Here is a 22,500-nt window from a genome sequence, read left to right as displayed (position 1 = left end):
ACAAACACACAAGCACACAAACACACACAAACACAGACACAAACACACACAGACAGCCTCTGCATACATCCCTGTTCATTTCACAAGCTGGCAACCGTAAAGCCTCCATTAATCAGAGTTTGATGCATTTCACTCAAATGAGTCATGGTTAAAGCCGCGCGGCGACGTGCCAAATAGGTGTTTGAGCTGCTGGGGAATAATGTGTGGAGCGTGAGCAGACATGTTTCCCCCAGCTATAGAGGAGGATGGAGAGAGACTGCAGAGTAATGAGTGCTTTGTGAGTTAATGGTATGCACAGACCCACCTCTCTCGCTCTCTCTATCCATCTCCCTCTCTCTCTCTCTCTCAACATCTCTCTCTCGCTTTCTCTCCATCTCCCTTTCTCTCTCTCAACATCTCTCTCTCTCTCTCGCTCTCTCCATCTCTCTAGCTCAACATCTCTTCCCGTCTCTCAAACTCTCTCTCTATATCTCTCTCTCTCTCTCTCTCTCTCTCTCTCTCTCTCTCTCTCTCTCTCTCTCTCTCTCCCTCTCCCTCGCTCACTCTCTTGCTCACTTTGTCTCCTCTCACGGTGTTCTGTGCTGCCTCCCTTCTGTGCTGCCTCCAGAGGTGCGAGAACAATGCCGGAACATGTCATGTAGGCAAAGCTCACAACACCCACGGACACACACACACACACACACACACACACACACACACACACACACACACACACACACACACACACACACACACACACACACACACACACACACACACACACACACACACACACACACCACACACACACACACACACACACACACACACACGCACGCACACACACATATGCACAAAAGCAGCCTCCTGTTACTGGGTTGTAAGGAATTGGCTATCATTTTACAATAAGGGCTGATGATGGTTGTGTTGTATTAGGTTATGATGGCTGGGAAAATTTACATTATGCTGGCTGTGTTACATTATGTTATGATAGTTTTGTTGGATTACGTCACGAAGGCTGTGTGATATTATGTTATTGTGGCTGTTTTATATTATGTTATGATTGCTGTGTTGTATTGCTTTAGGATGGTGTTATGATGGCTGTGTAGAGGCCTACGTTGTGATGGCTTTGTTATTTAACATTATGATGGCTGTGTTATGATGGCTGTGTTGCATTACATAATATTGCACACATTTCCTCTTAGTGCATGCAGATCGGAGCACTCCCAACACCCCTTCTCGCCACTTAGTCCCGCCATTCAAAGATCAATTATAATAAGAAATAACAGCTTTTCATGCTACATAAAGTTGCAGCAATGCTGTTTATTGGTTCCCCGCCACGGGTCTTTGGTTCCCAGCAGAGCAGTGTGGTTCCCAGGAGAACTGGTTCCCAGTCAGGGCTGTGTGGTTCCCAGAGAACTTTGTGTTTCCCAGCAGAACTTTGTGTTTCCCAGCAGAACTCTGTGGTTCCCAGTCAGTACTATCGTGTCGGTTGTGGTGGTGGTGATGTGCAGAGGCAGTACAAGCAGGTTTGGCTCACAGCTGTGTGTGGGGGGCCACTGCATGCCCCTGGGACACCAGGTTGCCTGTTGCCTTGGACATTATCACCCACAACATACAGCGGCTTTATTTTTCCAGTGGTCAAGGCTCAAGCTGTGCGCCGTTTGCCGTGAGTGTGGCGGCCACGGTGGATAAATGCTGCTTTTGTCAGCGTGTCCAGAGCCCTCTGTGCAGCTGTCCACATCCTCTGAAGCCTCTGCAGCCCCCACAGCCTCTACACAGCCTCCCAAGCATAGACAGCCTCGGCAGCCTCTATTGCCTCAACAGTCTCTACATCCCCTATACTATGGCCTTTCTAGCCTCCACAGACTATACAGGCTCTGCAGCCTCTATACTGCCTCAATAGCCTCTACATCCCCTACAGTCTATGTAGCCTTCACAGTTTATACAGTCTCGACATCACAGCCTCAACAGCTTATACAGCCCCAAGAGTCCCTCCAACCTCTGCAGCCTTCACCGCTGATACCGCCTGTACGCTTTGTACGACCTATATAGCCTCCACAGCTTCTACAGCTCTACATCGTCTACAGCAGGCCCTAAGCTCCTGCTCTGCACTGGCTGTCATACTATGGGCAGGGTCGAGAAGTTGGCAGATTCTCATTAACAACATAGTTGGGAAAATGTGTACGTATAGAAATGTCCAGTGTCTTGACATGGGCCCAGTCACGGTGTTATAAAGAAGGAACACCTGTTTGTAGTCATGTGCACTAGGTGTACATTAAGTGCGCAGGTGGTGAACACGGGGCAAACTTGTACATGAATTTAATCTGATAGGTGAGAGGAAATAATTATATAATCCCTACACATATTGCGAGTGAGTGCAGACCTGGGCACACCAAAGTTGTTAGAATGCAAAAGTTTACAAAAAGCTAAATGCAATGGTATAGTAAGACAGCCTGGCAGGCAGACAGAAAGACAGACAGACAGACTGACACACAGAGAGACAAGCAGGCCGGCAGACAAACAGGCAGACAGACTGGCAGGCAGACATACATACAAAACCGGCAGACTAGCAGGCAGACAGACATACAGACTGGCAGACTAGCAGGCAGACAGGCAGGGTGAGAGACGGCGAGACCAGAGGGGACCCCCACGTGACGCGGGGCCGGGAGTCGCCTCCCTGGCCTGTTAACAGCTGATTAAACTCAGGCGTGCCAGCGGCGGCTGGACCCGGGCAGGGTGAGCGTGTCGCTAATAAGGCCTTGACTCTTACCTGGACTGACAGCAGGAGAATAGCAGGAGAGGGGCCTGGCTCCACACTGCTCAGCCAGCCAGAAAGGCCCCTGAGCGGCAAGGCTAAAGCAGGTCAAGTGATTTGGCGCCTTGGGTGTATTAAAGCCATTTACAATAGCCTTAAAGGATTTACACTGCTTCACTATACGCTCTGCTCTCTTATACAGCCTGGCACTGCGCTGTCGGGCTCCTCTGACCCCCTCAATCAACAGGAGAGGCTAATAAAGAAAGTAGCCTTTATGGCTTTTGTTTTGTTGTGGAGGAAAAGGGGGCTCTTTTACGAGTGGCGGCTGACGCCTGGTGAGAGGGCAAGTACATGGGGAGGGCAGAGATTGTGCAAGATCTGCGTGGGTCACGCATAAACCTACAGAACACACACATACCCCCGCACACACACATACAATCACAAATGCGGACACATACGCATACACAGACTCACGCAAGCATGCACAGACTCATACATACACATACACATAAGCATATGCCGTCACATACACACATGCATGGGCACAGAACACCACACATATTTGCTCGCACACACATACTATTTTTAATTATGTATTAATCATATTTTAGATTACCCACCAAGGGCATATTACGCCCCAAGGGGCTATTTAGAACATTGTCTTGCTGTATTCTTAAACAAATTACTTTTAAAATGGTAATTAAATGGAGCAAGGTATATTGGGCTATGCTAGACCTAGTATGAAAGTCGTTTTTTTTGGTAACTGTTTAGTAATTGAACATTAAATGATTCATCATCATGGGGGGACATTGTGTGTGGGGCAGCAACCAGGTTTTTCAAAGCCCTGTTCGCCTTTTTCAATGGCTTACAAAAAAATCCTATGATGCATCCTGAAGAAGCCTATAGCCTTTAGGGATCATTCAGTTTAACTTTTGTTTTGGGATCTTTGAATCCACTCATTAGAGCCAAAACCAAGCACCCATTGGCCTTCCTTGTACTTATAGACAGCTACTGCCATCTTGTGGATGACTGTACGAGGTGGCAATAAAAGCTACGGGCCACCGCCTTCACATCCAGTCCCAGCTTAATCTTAAGAAAACATCATAATATAGTCCCTGAATCAACAGATATATTGAGGAATACATATTATTTTCTTCAGTTATAAGTAGAACAGATACAGGCTATGACGTTGAACTGAAAAATGTAAACTGGAAGCCATGAAAGACGTAATAAATAGTTTAACTTTAGTTCTTAAAATATATCAATGGTCGATTGTTTGGTTTTCTGGCTCCACAATGGTGGAATGCAGTTCAGTCTGCATCTTGGCCCATGAGATAAACTAAAACCCCAAAAAGTTTGAATATTTAATAAATTGTATGTACATGATTTCTGGATTGTATCTTAATCGTTGGTCAATCTGCCTGTCAGCGAGTCAGTCAATCAGTCTGACTTCATAATCGTTTGGTTCAACTTTTCAACAGAATTATTGAAAAACATCAACTCTCTCTGTCAGGTTTGTACGAGTATGTATCGACATGAATTCTTCAGGTCTACAAAATACATGAAATATAACACTACATGGGTCACAAGACCATTTTGACTCTAGACAAATGTCAAAATCCCAAACGGTAGAGTCAGTCAATTGTTTAGACAATCAGAAAGCAGGGTAATCAGTTGGTTAGTCTGGCGGCTGGTCAGTTAGTCTGTTAATCGGCCAGCCAATCAGCCAGTTGATTGGTTACTTAGATAGTCAGTCAGTTAGCTAGTTAGTGAGTAAAATAGTTAGCTGGTTAGCAGTTACTTAGTTATAAGCTAGTAAATTGGCTAGGTTGTTAGTGAGCGAGTGAGTGAATGAGATTTAAGTTAGGTGAAATGTAATGTTTACTTATTGTTTTGGCATTTGTGTGTGAACCCAATACAAGCCACCTGAAGAAGCATCTGACCTATTGTTAATCTCTTAAACAGACATCAATCTCCAAGCCAAAGGTCATAAAAGAGATTTGCTACCGGTTGATAGAGAATATTTAATCATAATTGGTTCATGTCCTTTGATCAGGCCAAACAAGGCAATGGCGTAATTAAACATTAATCATGTTTAAAAAATCATTAATGACAAATTAAAGCATTGATGTAAATTACCACATGGTTCAAAGTACAAGCAGCTTTTGGAAAACAGCCTGAAATGTCATTTAAAACTATAATGAAATAAAATCCTTTGAGGCTAAAACACCTAGACACAAACACAGACCCCCCCCCCCCCCCCAACCCACACACACAAACACACACATTGGCATCACACAGTCACAAATGTACACACACACACACACACACACACACACACACACACACACACACACACACACACACACACACACACACACACACACACACACACACACACACACACACACACACACACACACACGCACACACGCACACACTCACACAAAGAGGCCGGACAGTTAGAGACAGGCCATGGCTTCCTGATTAAATCAGACCATGAGGTAGCCAAGTCCACTTCTACAAGGGGCTGCATGGCACCATGTGTTACCATGACGACACTCGCTGTCCGCCTTGGCTGTCTCCGTGTGCACCAAAATAGACGCAGCAGGGCTCTGTTCACGCCACAGTTCACCTCCAGTTCCCTGGAAGCGATGGCTGACATGAGACAGTCACCGAGCATCTCATTACAGCACCAACATCAGACGCCTAATGAGGGAGAATCTGAATCTGTAATTAATGTGATACGGCAAACCTTGTGCTCTGAAATAGCTCTGTGTAGCCCTGTGTTCTCCCTACTTAGAGGATGCTGCATCAGTTCTGCTTTGACTCCATCCTTTTTATTTTTTTGTTCTTGTTATTCCCCGTAATACAGGCTCACCTTCTACCACGGAGCCAAGTTTGATCTGTTATGACAGGGTGAATGTTGAGGGCTCTTCCAGGCGTTATGGTCTGTGTGATCACAGCCGTGTACACTTTTGACCCCGCAGTGAGTAAGTGGGTGAGCTGTGCGTGTGTGTGTGTGTGTGTGTGTGTGTGTGTGTGTGTGTGTGTGTGTGTGTGTGTGTGTGTGTGTGTGTGTGTGTGTGTGTGTGTGTGTGTGTGTGTGTGTGGGGGGGGGGGGGGGTGTGTGTGGGTGTGTGTGTGTGTGTGTGTGTGTGTGTGTGTGTGTGTGTGTGTGTGTGTGTGTGTGTGTGTGTGTGTGTGTGTGTGTGTGTGTGTGTGTGTGTGTGTGTGTGTGTGTGTGTGTGATGCTCTGCATTGGGTCGTTAAGTAACAACAGGTTGCTTGTGTGAGAAGCCCAATTACACACACCACATATTTCATTTCACTAATGACAAAATATTTCTCCTTTCTGTCTCCAACATTGCTATGGATAAACGTTCTGTTATTATTGTGTGTCAAGATGTTTTATTTTTTGTTGGGTGTTATGTGCTTCATTAGAAAGAAAATAACTTTTGGCCCAAACACAAAAAAGACTGTCAGATAGTTCTGTGATGCTGTATGAATTTCCAATTAACGAGCAAGTAAAGAGATTCTTGTATCCTAGTATAATCATCATCCAAATTGAGTTCATAATGACTGCCTGACCGTATTAAGCACGTAGTCTCCTGGCTGTGCAGTCCGAGCTGAATGCCAAGAAGGTAGAGAGGGAAAAAAATAAATTGAAAAATGAATCGGTACCTCTGCCTCTCTCAGACAGTCTGCAATCCAAGACTCTCGAGTGAAGACTGTAAAGAGCATTTGGGACACACATGGCCAGACACTCACACGCACACACACACACACACACACACACATATGCTGTTGCACACACACAGGAGGTAAAGCACTTCCACCTTTGAGGAACGGAGAGGGCTGAGGTCGCTCCGAAGGCCCCTCCCTGGGAGGTTGGGAAAACATTCCAGGAAAGTAAAGCCGCCCCGAGAATTAGCAACTCTAAAAGCTCCCAAAAAACTGGACTCTACTCCGCTGACTGTGCACTACTTCAAAGTATATCCCCTCTTTTAGTCCAGCTGGAGAGCCGAGAGGACGCTAGCACAACGGTAACAAGGATTCAAGTACAGGAAGGGAACCGTTGGAAAATAGTGGACAGAGTCCAAGGGGATACGTCCACTTAATACGGCGGCGATGAAGCCGGTCATTGTTCTGCTTGTGTCTATGGCTTGGGCTTCCACCGGAGCCCAGTACTACCAAGGGCTGATAGACTATCTGGAGAACAGGCTGCTGGCCATAGAGGTAAGACAACCATTTGTGCTTTCTGGTAGAAAAAGAATTGATCCAACCCCGTTTCCATGTGGGAGGATGTATAGGCTGTTTCACTATAGATTAGAAACCACTTGAGCACACATCCTCTTGGGGATCATTACCCCGGAGTTAGAAGGGCAAAAGAGTAAAAACCTGGCGCACAAATATATTTCAGGAGGATTCGGCTCCCAGACAAGACCTCCCAGCCCGCCAGGCTTCTTTTTCCGTCCATATGTGATTTTAATGTCCCCACTATACTGCAATCCAATTAATGCAATCTCTGAATGGCTCTTCAAATATACTGGAGCCCTGTGGGGGAAATCACAGTGGTGCACTCAGACTGCTGTCCCTGTGATCCTGGGTCGCCCCGTGCTACAATGGGGCTCTGGACCACATCACACATCTCCAGCCCCGTCCAGGGCACTCTTTAAGCATCTACAAATGGAGATGTTTTTTTGTTGTTCAGCCTGACAACTGCTCCGCCACATCCTGACAGATAAATCATTAAGATATTGATGCTGCAAATGTTGACACAATGTGTAAATCCACTCCCACTCCGTGGATAAATAGAGCAGAAAATTATTAATTCTCCTTTGTTTGTTTACCCCTTGTTGTGACATCCGACTTGGCGAATAAAACATAACATATAATAGAGTGCGTGTATTGTGTGTGTGTGTGCAACAACATATATAATATCTCTTGGCAAAGCAAGGTCTAAAGCTGTTATGAAAAAGAATGATAAACGTATATAGGGATTCTTCCATGTCTCACAGCAGTGAGTTAACAATGCCTTCTCCTGGATATATCCTCAACATTAATATTTGTCTCATGGGCTTGCTCTAGGCTCCATGGTGCCGGATGGAGCAGGCCTACTTGAAAGGCTTTGTGTTGTTGTTTTTTGAGATGTAATGAATAAATCTATTTACAGATGAATAAATCTTAACCCCCTGGCAGCTTGCCAGGCTGTATCCAATATGCTCGTACCTCACTCGCTCTCTTTCGACTGACTGTCTGACTGACTTGGTAGGAAGATGACAATTCAATATCGAGTTGTATCGAGCTTTCAATCCCATCCGACCACCATCATGTCTCGCAGCGGACGACAGAATGAAAACGAAAATGAGACAGAGCGTGAGAGGAATAATCTATTACCGAATCAGCTGCTTGTCAATCTCGCTCAATTCTTTAACACGTCGATACGCGCGCACACACACGCACACACACACACACACACACACACACACACACACACACACACACACACACACACACACACACACACACACACACACACACACACACACACACACACACACACACACACACACACACACAGCCCTCTCCTCTGAGATAGGTAATGATGTTTGATGACGTAGTTTAATAAGACTAGTGAGTAAACACAGCAGACGGCCGGAAGTCTCTAGTGGCTGAGGGTGTGTGACTCCTAGACAAAAGGCACTGGGTTCGATCCCCAATATCCAAAGCCTACCTGTGCATGCATTCCCCTACCCTGCTCGTTAAATTGATGTCACGGTGGATGACACTATCACATTACTAAATAGCACAAAAAGTTTCGCTTGAAAGGTCGCTTTGGATCAAAGTGTTAAAATGTGTAAAAGTGATAATTACGAAATCTGATTAAGAGATGTCCAATTTTCATTTTATCAACGTATCAACAATAAACACACATTTCGCTGTCACGTTTCCCACCAACTTTACCTGCCCCGGCAGGACCGAATGGTGCTGTGGCACGAGCAGTCCCACCGCTACCACACGGAGATGCTGAACTTCAAGAAACTGACGGCCGAGATGGTGGACGCCGTTGGGAAGGAGCACCGCTACCTATGGCAGGACCTGGGCGCCGCCGGCGACCGCGTAGAGCGCGCCGAGCGGGAGCTGGACTACCTAGAGAGGGCGACATCCCCGCGCGCCTGCGTGGACCCGGCAGATAAGGTGCACGAACAGGGGGTTTGGCGCGCGGGAACGAGCAAGAGGACCCGGGAGCAGGTGGAGGAGGAGGAAGGGGAGTGGGAGGAGGTGCGCTCCGAAGTCTCTGGTGAGAAACGGAGGGATCGAGCGATACAGGAACTGGGCTTTTGGCCCCCCAGAGTGGCTGCCTTTGATCGGTTTATTCGGAGTGTTGGCTGACTGAGTCAAGGGGCGATAAGATGCCCATATCTTTTTTTAGCTTCTGGGCCCACATTGAGCAAACTGCCACCCCCGTTTACATTGATGGTTCTCGAAGAACAAATAATGTTCCTGAAAATGAGAAAGTGTTTTTTGCAGCTTTCCAGTCAAAGAAACCTTTGACTGATTTATTTTCCAATTTTCTTCTGGTCAGATACCATCTGTTTAGTCATAAATGATAAGGCTTTGCACCTACTGGTTGTTTTTGCATACCTTATTTTGTCGTAAATGTTCCAAATATCAGTCAATCGATGCCAATACAGAGGTATTCCTCTGTATTGATGGAGGGTTAATGGAGACAGAGTCCCCATTAATCACTTTCATAACATTGTCTCATGAATCATTTCCACTTACTCTCCTCATGTTTTTTCCCACTCCAAGACATAGAATAAAAGCTACAATAGTCAGTAACATTCAATTAGACCGTCTTGGCCGACAGGATGATTCCTGCTGAGTCCTGACGGGCTTCACTCTGTTGTGAGTGTGTGTGTGTGTGTGTGTGTGTGTGTGTGTGTGTGTGTGTGTGTGTGTGTGCGCGTCCGTGTGTGTGTACGCACATGTGTGTGCATGTACGCGTGCGTGTGTGTGAGGTATTTTGTAATGTGTTGCTCCTGCAGGACAGGAAACACTGCCTTAGCTACTGAGTTACCCAACATTTCATGGTGTTGAGGGTGAGGTGTGGGGGGGGGGGGGGGGGTGCTACACTTACAGTAAGCCATTGTTAGTTCTCTGAGCTGACCGCGAGTCAACCTGACCGCATTGCATCAAGAAGCCCCTCTCTCAGTGTGGATGAGTCGGGGTGTGAGCTGCTATTCAGGGCTCACACGTATAAAGTCCTTCCTTTGTTCTCCCTTTGGTTTCGCCCTCCTGACTCCGATGAGTCCGCCGTGCGTAGAGCTGCTGATGTAACTACACAGCGGCAGACGGTGATGTGTTCTGCATGCTAACCTGCAGCAGTGCTGGGAGAGGAGTGGGCCGAGGCCCCGCTGCACCACGCCGAAGACTTTGCAAGGAAGATTTCAGGGAAAGTGTCAGGGAAATACACGTGTACTTCATTTCAGATTCAGATGATCTATCTGGGCAGTGTAATTCTAGAGCGGAGGATATGCTTATCTCATCGAAGCGTTAACATGCAGCACGCACGGCGCGGATCAATGTTCTCTCCCGGCGCCTTGTTGACAGGAACGCATCTTCGGTAATCAAATCCCCCCCCTTCCATTATCAGCAGAATAACATCACATTTCATGCTTTTATCGGCTCCTCCCCACAGACTGCGTTGACATCATCTCCAGCATCCGCTCGGTCAAGATCCTGAAGCGGGTGGGCGGGGCCAAGGGCGTGTGGCTGAGGGACCCCCGGACCTCCAAGGTCTACGTGTTCAACGGCACCGCGGGGGACACCGTGCACCGCTTCGACTCCCTGGCGGACCTCTCCAGATCCCCCGGGGTCGAACGTAACAGTAGCAGCGGCGGCGGCGGCGACGTCAGACTGCCGTCGGCGTGGAGCGGGGCCGGCACCGCCGTCTACGACGACTACCTCTACCACGTCCACCGGCAGGGCTCGGACCGCCGGGAGCTCCAGGTGGTCAAGTACGACCTGCTGAAGGGCGTGGCCGCCGCCACCGCCCTGTTCCCCGTGGCGGACTCCGCCCCCGTCTACGCCCTCAACCCGGAGACGGCGGCTGATCTGGCGGCGGACGAGCACGCCGTCTGGCTGCTGTTCGCCGCCGGCGAGGACGAGCCAAACGTGCACCTGGCCAAGATGGACCCGGACACGCTGGACACGGAGCAGATGTGGGACACGGGCTGCCCCCGGGCGAACGCCGAGGCCGCCTTCGTGGCGTGCGGGACGGTGTACGTGGTGTACAACACGCGGCCCGCCAGCCGGTCCCGCGTGCAGTGCGTGTTCGACGTGAACGGCGTGGTGGTCGGCGAGGAGGCGCCGCTGCTCTACTTCCCCCGGAGGTTCGGGGCGCACGCCAGCCTGAAGTACAACGCTGACGAGAGGCAGCTGTACGCCTGGGACGACGGGTACCAGATCCTGTACCGGCTCAACCTCAAGAGGAAGCTCCTGGGAGGAGCAGGGCGGGGCTAGTGCGTCGGACTGGTGCCACGCTTGTTGTTTTTGTAAATCACGCGATCTAAATTGGAAAATAGCTCATGATTATGATTTGTAGCGGATGAGTCCCATTTCAGATCGATCGTTCTAGCTGCAAATTCACACTGATGCGCCTTTTCTGTAGCGTGATAGGATTGTGACACAGGTTTCTTAATAAATAAATACATTGTTTACTATGAGTGCTGCTATACACTGGTCAACTGGAAATTGACTGCAATATGTGTCTTAATCCACGTCCCCGTTACCATGGAAACGGCAACGGACACTGACACCAACAGCCACGTCGATTCTTAACGCCATTTGCTAGCACTGATTGCTTTGTCTTCCGCTCCGTCTCGCCTTGTTGATCATTAGCCATTGATTATTCTCTCAGCATATCATCACACAAGTGAGGGAGTTTGTATTTAGGTTTAGACACTTTATTAGCATCTTCGTAAAAGATAAAGAGATACAGTCCTATGGAGATGATTTATTTTTTTCAAACATCAGATTGTTAAGACTAATACATGAATATATTCAAGATTTATTTAATTTGTTGTTATCACATATTATCATGAGTCATCATAACGATCTGGGATGTCTAAGGAAAACTGAAAATATATTTGTTTTTCTGAACTATAGGGTCAAATCTTTTGGTTTCAATCAAAAGGACATTTACTCAAACATGTGTAGTACAAGTACAAATTGTTCAATATAAAATTGGAAAGTCATTACTTTCCATAATGGTTGGAAGGATTACAAGACCTTAAGGAACACTACAGATCTTAGCCAAAGCTTGTAGGTCTTAAAACAGTCCATAAACTAAGGCGAATTGAATTAACAGGTATATATTCTACTATGGAAACACAGCACATGTTCAGAGAAACATATGACCATCATAAATTACATCTTAGAAAAGAAACAACTTCTTTTTTTTAACCACTTGCTTCCAATATTACACTAAAATATTCTGTGTAGAAAATATATTACCAATGCCATTATTTCTGAGAAAGTCCACCAATAGTCCACAATGAAGAGTGTGAGACAAACATTTCAAACAGTCACATTTTCAGAAAGGGGTGTGGAGTGGGGGATTGAGGAATTGTGCCAAGCAAAAACAATAATATGTTGACGGACCTTAGGCATGACAAGCACCAATTAGGCCACATGTTCCTCCAGAAGCAGTGTTCTCTGTACTCGTGAGTACCACTGCACTTACTAAAGAAAGAGGTAAAACTACCTCCCGTCTTTTGTAGGTCTGCTTACTGAATCAGACCATTGTTGGCTCCCACGTTGGTCTACCTAAACAAGTGGATGAGATTTACGATACGGCTCGCTATGCTTCGGTTACTATGAGATGCTGAATTACTATTCCTGATTTTTCTGTTGAGAAAATCTTTAACCCTTTCATTGCCTTTCGATAACTCAACACTAAATATGTTTCCGCAGGGAGTCTGAATGCCCCATGCATACATACATACATATTGAATTAGTTGCTCCCTGTTTTTTGGCAATTGGTTTCTAACAAGTGCCTTTTTAAACTCTTCTAGGCAAAAAATTCCAAGCCTGAGTTCATTGAAATGTGTGCAATCCTACTACAACAACAACAACAACAACAACAACAACAACAACAACAACAACAACAACAACAACAAAAAAGTCCAGATGTTAACAACAAATATAACAAATATATATAGATAGATAGATAGATATGTATTTGCATTTAACCACAAATACAAGTGTAACTGAACTTGATAAACAAAGTCTTACTAGTCTAAAGATTTTGTGCTAAAATAACATAACATGTCGTTAAATTGAGAAATGTTTATCCTAGATATTAAAACGTACAGCAAATATTAGACCATATGGTAGCTTGTGACCTCTCAATGGCAATTATATATATGTTTAATCTTCACACCCGGATACATTATTCAGTTCAAAACAAGATAAAAGATTTGTGGGTTCTCAGGTTATCAGCATGGCTACAAACACTAAAAATAGTTAATGTTTTCTTCTCTTTTCTATTTGTGAATTTCTGTCCCAAGCATAAAATGTACAGTCATAAACACACACACAAACACACACACACACACACACACACACACACACACACACACACACACACACACACACACACACACACACACACACACACACACACACACATACATAGAAGCACACACACACACACACACACACACACACACACACACACACACACACACACACACACACACACACACACACACACACATACACACACATCATATAACTATACACACTGTTAATCTGTACATAGAAACAATAAGCAATTGACAAAGAAGTGCAGTGTGTTTGACTCCCCAGTCCCCCCACAACAACACCATGTTGTCTTCTGTGAGGACCTTCATAACAAACATGATAACACCAGGAGGAGGTAAGGGTGTGTAGCGTTCTTCTCTGTGGAGCGAAGCCCTGGGGGGTCGGGAATGACTCCCTTGGAAATATGCTGTACGCATACATAATCATTTTGACAATGATGAAACGGTGGCTGTGTTTTTTAATGATTTTGTATGTGACTTTTTTTGCAGCATATTTGGGTCGCATATTTAAACGTAAGTGAAGCACGTTTGTGTGTTGGTGCTCTGCCATTCGTTTATTGGTCTTGTTTTGTATGTGCTATGGTAGGTTTAGCTACGTCTACGCTATGCTACAGGTAAATTATGCTACTTTTTGAATGAGAAAAGGGTATGCAAGAAAAGTAAAGTCATTTCAAATTGTTGTAGTTAAACACCGGTTAATTTAAGGTGCATAAAATACCCCTTAGTTCTTTCTTAATAACTTAATAATAATTATTGTTATTATATGTTAAGCTGTTATGTGAGCAAAGCCTGGCAGAGTTGCTTACTTTACTAAAGAAACTGGAAAGGAATTATGTTTAACAGTTGTTTTTTGTCTTTATTTTCTCCCTCGGTTTGTTTGAAAACCCTTTGTTTGTGTACTTTTTAGTTTCAGTTGAGTTATAATTTGCCTGGGCCATATTAATAAGAGGAGAATTGAAGTGTGCTATTAGAGTACTGAGAAATATCCACAAGCGAGAAAACTGTTTTTTAAAGAAAATGTTCTCAAGGCTTCCTTGAAAGTACCTCTCTCTCCTAGGCTGGCCAACACCCATTCCCCCCCTTGGCTCCCCTAAGGTGGGAGACGGGGGACGGTAGGCTCAAGGGTATCCTCCATCGAATCAACGTCTTCACTGCTCCCAGATTAATGTTCAACGTGCAGCGTGGACAAGGGAGCACACTGGGATGCTATTCCCATTCTTCCCTCCGCATGGAGGTGGTAACGCACACGATCTACGGACAACGTAGTTTTACGACTGGAAGTCAGAAAACTCCCCTCCGGAGAGGACAGACGAAGAGGGAGGCTGTTCAAACACCACATCAACACCACAAAGAGTTACATCAGCTCGGCTTTCTCCGGTGTCGTCTGCCCCCCTGAAAGCGGCGTGTCCATGTTCCAGCTACGAACCCAGCGACAAGACGCCAGATCCCCCCGCCTAGAACATCAGTCAGTGGGAAGACCAGGGGGACCGCGGGCGAGTAGGGGGAGGGTTGGGTAGGGTGTCGGTGCGAGCGGGGTGGTGTTGGTCTTTTCTCTCCAGGTAGAGGGGGAAGTGGGATCAGCAGGAGGGAGCCGTCGTGATCTGGCTCTGGGTCTGGGTCCCAGGTGGTGGTGGGGGTTCAGGGACTGGCGGGGGGTCTGGGTGAAGGGCAGGAGCCCTGGCTGTCGAAGCTCGCCGTCCTCGCCTTCCACTGAGAGACACACAAACACGCACACCACACGAGCACACGCACACGTATGCATGGAAGCACACCACACACACACACACACATTCACATGCAGTCAAACACACACAGACACAAAAAAAACGTTGTTAATTATTTTTGACGTTAATGTTAAAAGTGACTTTATATGGTACAGAACATGCAACTCTGTCCATCTTTTTTCCTTCAAGCCCTTTTGTCCTCGGTACAACGCACCTCTTTCTCCGACTTCTTGGACTCCAGCAGGTGGTGCCAGTGAGCAATGGGCTTGCGCGGATACGCCAGCATCTCGTTCCAGTGGTCCCGGCCAAGTCCCTCAGCGCTGCATCCAGCACGCATCACACCGATGATCTCATTATGACCTACCCTGTGGGGACAAACATACACACATACACACACACACACACACACACACACACACACACACACACACAGACACAAACACACCCACACAAACACCCACACAAACACATGCACACACACACAGACAAATGAACAAACACACACCCACATCCATTGATTGTTTATAATTGTAGCATGCCTTTTTTTCTGCTGTTTTCAAAGGAGGTCTGATGCTCAAGTGTCGCCCAACAAGCCTGCCAGATGATGCTGCGGCCGAGCATCACCCTGCACAATGGCACCGCCTCATTTCAATGGTAAAAAGGCCATCAAAGCAAGGCTGAGGACAAAATCACACGCTGGACACGCTCTTTGAGAGCACACTCTATTACAATTATCTGAAGTGTAAATGAAACCAACGCTGTCTTTTCTCACTAGATTAGTCCACAAACCAAAGGTGTGTGTTTGTTGCCGTCGCGCGTTACATAAACCAGTACACCGGTCATCCAAAGAAAATAAAAAAACGGTTCAGTCCCTGTCGCCATTAGACGCAACGGTTAACAGGCAAACCAGTCAGTATAGACTCATCTTTTGAAGCTCACCTTCCACTCTCTCTCCCACCAGTAGAAAGAAGAATGAAAAAAGCAGCAGATTACTCTTTTTTGACCTTCCTGACGTTCTCATTCTGTCAGCTAACGGTCTCGTCAAATCCTGTTTTCTGCTTCTCCTCCTCAGAAGGAGGCGAAGGAGTGTGCAGTGAAGGCAGCCCCGGTGTTTAGCCGACTCTCACGTGACCGTCCTCAGATGTTTCATCTCAAGAAACCCCTCTTTTAAATCATATTGAACCGCTTTCTTTACTCACGGCTCCCCATGGTTCCTGAGCCGTCAGCCTCTAAAATAAAGCTCTTCAAGGCCCCAGGGCCCCCGGTGGAGTGGAGCCGTTGCTTTGTTTGTTTGCGCGTCGTACTCACAGGTCGTAATCCATGACGGAGATGTGCAGGCAGACGTGGTCCATGCTGTCGGGGGGGATGTCGAAGATGATGGCCTCGTTGTAGGTGGGGTTCAGAGTGTTCTTCTTGATGGTCGTCTTCTTCTTCTTCAGGCGCTTGCCGTCGCAGATCAGCGACACCTTGACGTAAGGATCTGGGGCGGCAGAGAGAAACAGGGCCAGGTCCAGCCCATTGAATTTGTATAGTCCTTAGGGTCGTTTTTACGAGGATAATTTACTTCGAAAACCTTGATAGATAGTATATTGTTCCCTGAAATGAATCACCAAAGGAGGATAATTGGACTTTGAGCATCTGGAAGTCTTCAAACATAAGGCTATTACCAACAGTGTTACTAAGAATTATGATGCAGCAATGGTCGCGCAACCTGCTTTTAATTCAACATCCGAGGTACTTAGGCCACAAAACAACACTTTATGGCCTGCCATCATCCATCCCTTGCACAGACAACAGATGATGAGTCAACACTTCCCAGTAAATACAAAGATAGGGCAGGGGAGAGACAGTGGACTTAAATGGTCTAATGGAGGGAAGGTTTCTGGGCAATCTTGGTTTGTGTCTTCACCTCCCCCTCCTGTTGCAGTGTTCCTCTGTTATCCATTATGTCATGGCTCAGATGTATGCTGCCCACAATCTATGTACTCAACAAATAGAAGAGTGCTTGCTCTGCAGCGTAATGTGCTTAGCGGCACAATTTGATATGGCGGTGCTTTTTGACAGGCGCGTGGGAATTGTGGCGATGCATTGAAAATTGGACAAGAAATTTGGGTGACTGGAGAGAGGGGTGTCAAGAACGTGTTCCTCTCTAAAAACATTGGGCTAAAAGCATCCACTAATAACGGTGTTCCTAGCGGCGAGCAAACACATAAACAGCAGCCTTTAACGGCAGGTTTTATTGCGACAAAAGATGTGGAATGCAATGTGAAACGAGACTCTATTAGAATAAACATCAGGCCTGCAGCTATTTGCTGATGTCTTAATATTACAAGCGTTGAATAATAATAAGTCTGGAAAATAAACATGGCTCAGCAGTGGCGGGGGGGGGGGGGGGGGTGTGTGTGTGTATGTGTGTGTGGGGCTCCTCCATTGTTTGCCTGTTTTACTTGACATCTTGGAAATTGAATATTCATGCGGCTACAGTATTCCCCTGTGCAGACTTTTTTCACAGTCAATGAGAATCACCACAAACCTATAGACACACACACTCCCACACATACACACACACACACACACACACACACACACTCCCACACATACACACGCACACACACACACACACACACACACACACACACACACACACACACACACACACACACACACATACACACACACCGAGTCTCCAGATAGGCTATCCCCCGGCCTTACCTGAGTAGCCGGTGATGTCCATGGCCTTGAGATTCCTGCACTTGATGACTGTGAGGGTGAGACGCCCCGCAGTGGGCAGGTAGCACAGGGAGAACATGATCTCACCTAGGTCCACATTCTCCTGTTGGGGGGAGAGGCAAACACACAGACATACAGACACACACACACAGATACAGACACACAGACATACAGACACACACACACGCCAATATACAGAGACATAGACATACAGACACACACACACACACACACACACACACACACACACACACACACACACACACACACACACACTCACACCAACCCTCACACACACACACACACACACACACACACACACACACACACACACACACACACACACACACACACACACACACACACACACACACACACACACACACAGATACAGACACACAGACATACAGACACACAGACATACAGACACACACGTAGACATACAGACACACAAGCAGACATGCAGACACACACACGCAGGCATACAGACACACACACATACAGACACACAGACACACACACATACAGACACACAGACACACACACATACAGACACACACACATACGGACACACATACATAAATCAAAGTAGTGAGTTGAATATCAGGATTGGATTTCCGTTAGGCACAGTTCAGTTATCAGATCATTAACAGTCAGAACGAGGGAGCTCCTAGGAGACTGAAGAGCGCTGTGCTTCAAAGCCATTCTGGTTGTGTGTGCGTTTGAGGGACCGACTGAGCTGGAGGTGAAACGTCCTCTTCCATTTCAACCATTTTTGGCCCACGAATCACGGTCAGGACATGAATTATCCATGTCACTTTGGGAATGTTGGTAACTTGTAAATAGTTGATAAAGGCCAGACTTGAATTTTAAAGCGTTCCTGTGGTATTTCTAGACATTATAGTTTCTGCTCGTCATGGTATGAATGATTTCATGCTGTGTTAACACAAAGGCCTTCAAAGAGAAACAGTAGGCATTAATTCAGATGTGCTCGTTTATAATTCCATGTGCCCTTAATCCACTATGCATAGTAAAAGGGAATGCAGCCCAGATATGTTTCCCGTCTCTTCAGTTTCCTAAGATGTGAATACCACTTGCTACAACTATTTACGTTCGGAACAGAAAAGTAGAACTACTAACTTTGAAAGTGTTTACATAAACAACACTCTCGCATAAATTCCAAGGGTCCTATTCTATGGCTAATAACATATTTGATTAGATCAATTAGGAGAAAAACAACTATTTAGCAGGGGCCTCTCCGGGATGGGAAACAAATTAAAAAAATATTTTAATAAACAACAACATAACAGGTAAAATAATTACATTACAGTTGCAGTTGAGCGATGAGTGGTACCCAACACTGCCTTCAAGATTAGCCACATTATCTTATAATTGTGGTTGATTGAAAGAAAGTAATCTTCCAATCCACCTGTCAAGCACAAATCAGCTGTGGGGTTTATTAGACGGCCATTAAAAGCAGACATTTTCCCTGGGTACACGCATGATCTGTCAACTACAAGGCACCACGCAGGGCCAATAATTCCAGCAGAGTGAGACCGCTGTTATCAGTCCCCAGAGAGCCCTCAGCCTCATCCCATAAACAGTATTGAGGTCGCCAGGCCTCTAATCACTTGCAATGAGATTGGTAGGAAGCCCCTCCTATTGGTTCACATCCTAACACTGCCAGGGGCCTCCTGGAAGTCTTAACATCCTATATGACACACCAAGCATAGGGTTTAGCCTCAGCCGTGCAGAGAGTGCGGATTTAGCGTTTGGATGGATGTGAAACCCAGATGGATTTAATGAAAATCTGAGGGCGCAGAAATCCACCAAAACACCCTCCCGGAATATATTCATGAAAAAAACTGAAGACATCCTCAGCTGAGCTGAATAGCAATGACCCAAAACATTTCAGTTCTTTGATTTTCACAAAAACCTGTGTTTCACATGTTACAGAAAAACACAACCGTTTCCTTTGTTTCTCAGCAGCTTCCATGTGTAATGGAGCAATTCATCTGTAAGTATGATCAGGCATTATAAATGATCAGGGGAGCATTGAATGGATAATCCCTTTCTCAAACACACCACTGATTAGCAACTAAAGGGGATTTCCGTTGACGGAAAGACCCTCAATGGAAATCCCCTGAAACACTGTCATAGGATCACATTCAAAACACGCCACCTCCACGCTGGTGTCCATGGTTTTTGTTATCTTATCGATGAAACACCCTTTCTTGATCTACGGACGGAGGACGTTCTCAGCTCCCCCTCCTGTTCTCTATTAGCTTGGTCCTAGCCACCTACCGCTCATTAGTGCATGTGCAGGTAAGTAAGTTAATCTTTTGAGTTCAGCCCAATGCCTCATATGACGCAGCTCCCCGTTAAGGCTGAGCGGTTGGGGGAAATATTGCGATTGCGATTATTTCGAACAATATTGCAATTGCGATTTAGTTTGCGATTTTTCTTTTTAAAGTTCCTAATGTTTTGTTTTACTCACTTAACAAGCAATAAATCATTCTATAGTATGACCAACACAACATTGGAAGCAGTCAACATATAAACTGCTCCTAACCCTTTAGGCCAGGCCTATGTGTTGATATGAATTGATGCATGAATTGATATTATAACGTCTATATTTAATTACTGTATTGTAAAAGAAATATAAATACAAATCTTACTTATGAGAGTAACAGTAAAATTATTAAATCGCGTTCTATTGCATCGCGATGTCGGTTTGAATTCGATTTTTCGTTCAGCCCTACTCCCCGTTCCTACCCGCTGTTGGACGTATGACGTTCGTACTTAGGGGAGGCTCCTCTATGTTTGTTTGGCCTGGGGTTTTGGCTATGTGGAGCACTAGGGGGTTCTGACAGGAAATCATTCTGCCATCTGTGTGCCAAAGCCCCTCGCCAAAATTCTTTCAGCTTCCTGAGCAATAACCCTTGAGATTATTGATCAGCCCACAAAATACTGCTGAAGTTCAACAACTGGTGAGGAGGTGGAGGTGGAGATGGGCTAGGGGTGATGATATTAAAGTGAAGTGCTGTGTGAAGGGATGAGAGAGAGGTGAGGGGTGTGGAGACAGGTTTCTACCAGCTTGGCCCAAGGGCAGCACCGCCAGCAAAGAGATTAATGATAATGGTGGCTTAAGTGTACGGTTAGTTGGAGGTTTTCATTTAGGATGGTTGTCTTTCCATTTAGGCACAGCCATACATCAGTGCTGTGGGGGGAAATTATGATGACTATGAAACAAAGGATTACGCGTAAATGTTGTACTAATGTAATCTATTCCTATTAAATCAGATGGATCTGCGGAGGATCACATCTGCTCCGTTTGAATACGCAAGAAAGCCGACACATCCATTTCTTTCTTGTGAAAATCATTTCAGACTTATGTGTATTACATTTCCATGTATTCTCACAAAACATGGCCTGTAACCTGACTAATCTCATAAAATCGAACGCAAAAAGGCAATCAGCCCACCTCCCATGCTATGTAATCAATCATACACGTGCAGCCCTGGCGTGTGGACCAATGAGAGGGTGACAGGAAACGATGATCCTTACAGTGGTGCAGTATTCGATGTCCCTCCACATCGCCGTCTCCCGGGACAGGTCAGACGTCTCCAACAGGTTGTCCAGCACCACCTCTCCGATCATGTCGTGGCGGGAGAAGCGGTCAAAGTCAAAGACGCTCATGTGGAGCTTCCTGACGGCCAGCTCGTCGTAGGGCACGGGGAACTGGAAGCTCTCGTTGAACGTGGGGTTGAGCGTCTTGCGGTGGACGCGTGTCTGGAACTTCTTGCGGTCGGGCAGCAGGTACACCTTGACGTAGGGGTCGGAGCTGCCGCACAGGTCCTTGGCGGGCAGGTCCAGCGCGCGCAGGATGTTCACCAGCAGCGCCTCGTTCTCGTAGTCGTACTTGAGGGAGAAGTTGATGCGGCCGCAGTTGATGCCCGTGTACTTGTCGGACTCCTCCGCCTCCAGGGTCTTCTGCTTGTACAGCTCTGGCTTGATGCGGCCGATGCTGGTGGACTTCTCGTCCAGGTCCGGCATGTAGTCGTTGCCCAGGTCCAGGCTGCCCACCTGCCTGGGCAGGTGCCTCTTGAAGGAGTTGTGCCTGGAAGGGGCCGATAAAGAGAAATTGGGAAAGGAAAATGGTGTCAAAATTATTCGCTTTTTGGTCCCCGGAGAGATGTAGGATAAGGGTGGCCTGCAGCAGCCCCCGAGCGGTTCTGCTGTTGAAGCATCGGACACGCTCAATCCGGGTCTCATGATTTAGTCTGCGGCCCGTCTCGGCCCACGGGGGACCGGGCCAGCACCCGGCGACTGTAATGTTAACCCTGGTGAAAGCGTCTCTGAGTTATGGTCACCATATGTGCTGCTATGAGATAACTTGATGTGCACTAATAGCTTTTCATTGGACAGATGGCCATGGTGCGATTGTACCGATAACTCTCCGTCACAGGCGATTGGAGGAAATACGCTGTTTCCGCTTTAGCCCTTGTTAGTGTTCGTCAGCTTTATCGCTCCTTTCTCTGTGTTTGTGAAATGTATTATAATTGTAATATTTCACTTTGTCTTATTTTTGTGTTTGTGTTTGTGTGTGTGTGTCTGTGTGTGTGTGTATGTGTGTGTGTGTTTGTGTGTGTATGTGTGTGTGTGTGTTTGTGTGTGTGTGTGTGTGTGTGTGTGT

General features: G+C 46.4%; 2 protein-coding genes across 2 annotated transcripts in view; one reads left to right on the top strand and one right to left on the bottom strand.

Annotated features, from left to right (window-relative positions):
• Positions 1–6,547: 6,547 nt before the first annotated feature.
• Positions 6,548–13,485, top strand: olfml3a (olfactomedin-like 3a). The gene is made up of 3 exons (XM_060047587.1): positions 6,548–6,976; positions 8,717–9,041; positions 10,443–13,485. Exons 1-3 carry the CDS (start codon positions 6,869–6,871, stop codon positions 11,264–11,266), a joined length of 1,257 nt encoding a protein of 418 aa, XP_059903570.1. The 5' UTR covers positions 6,548–6,868; the 3' UTR covers positions 11,267–13,485.
• syt6a (synaptotagmin VIa) overlaps positions 11,794–22,500 on the bottom strand; it is a 37,694-nt gene continuing 26,987 nt past the window's right edge. Inside the window, exons 3-7 of the mRNA XM_060047578.1 lie at positions 21,372–21,924; positions 17,787–17,907; positions 16,383–16,554; positions 15,289–15,439; positions 11,794–15,060 (exon numbers count right to left, since the gene is read on the bottom strand). Of these exons, the coding sequence (XP_059903561.1) occupies positions 14,989–15,060; positions 15,289–15,439; positions 16,383–16,554; positions 17,787–17,907; positions 21,372–21,924 (1,069 nt within the window). The 3' untranslated portion in view covers positions 11,794–14,988. The remainder of the gene's footprint in view (positions 15,061–15,288; positions 15,440–16,382; positions 16,555–17,786; positions 17,908–21,371; positions 21,925–22,500) is intronic.

This window comes from Gadus macrocephalus, chromosome 1 (assembly GCF_031168955.1).
Source record: "Gadus macrocephalus chromosome 1, ASM3116895v1".
Lineage (NCBI taxonomy): Eukaryota > Metazoa > Chordata > Actinopteri > Gadiformes > Gadidae > Gadus > Gadus macrocephalus.
This window is presented reverse-complemented; position numbering and strand designations above follow the sequence as displayed.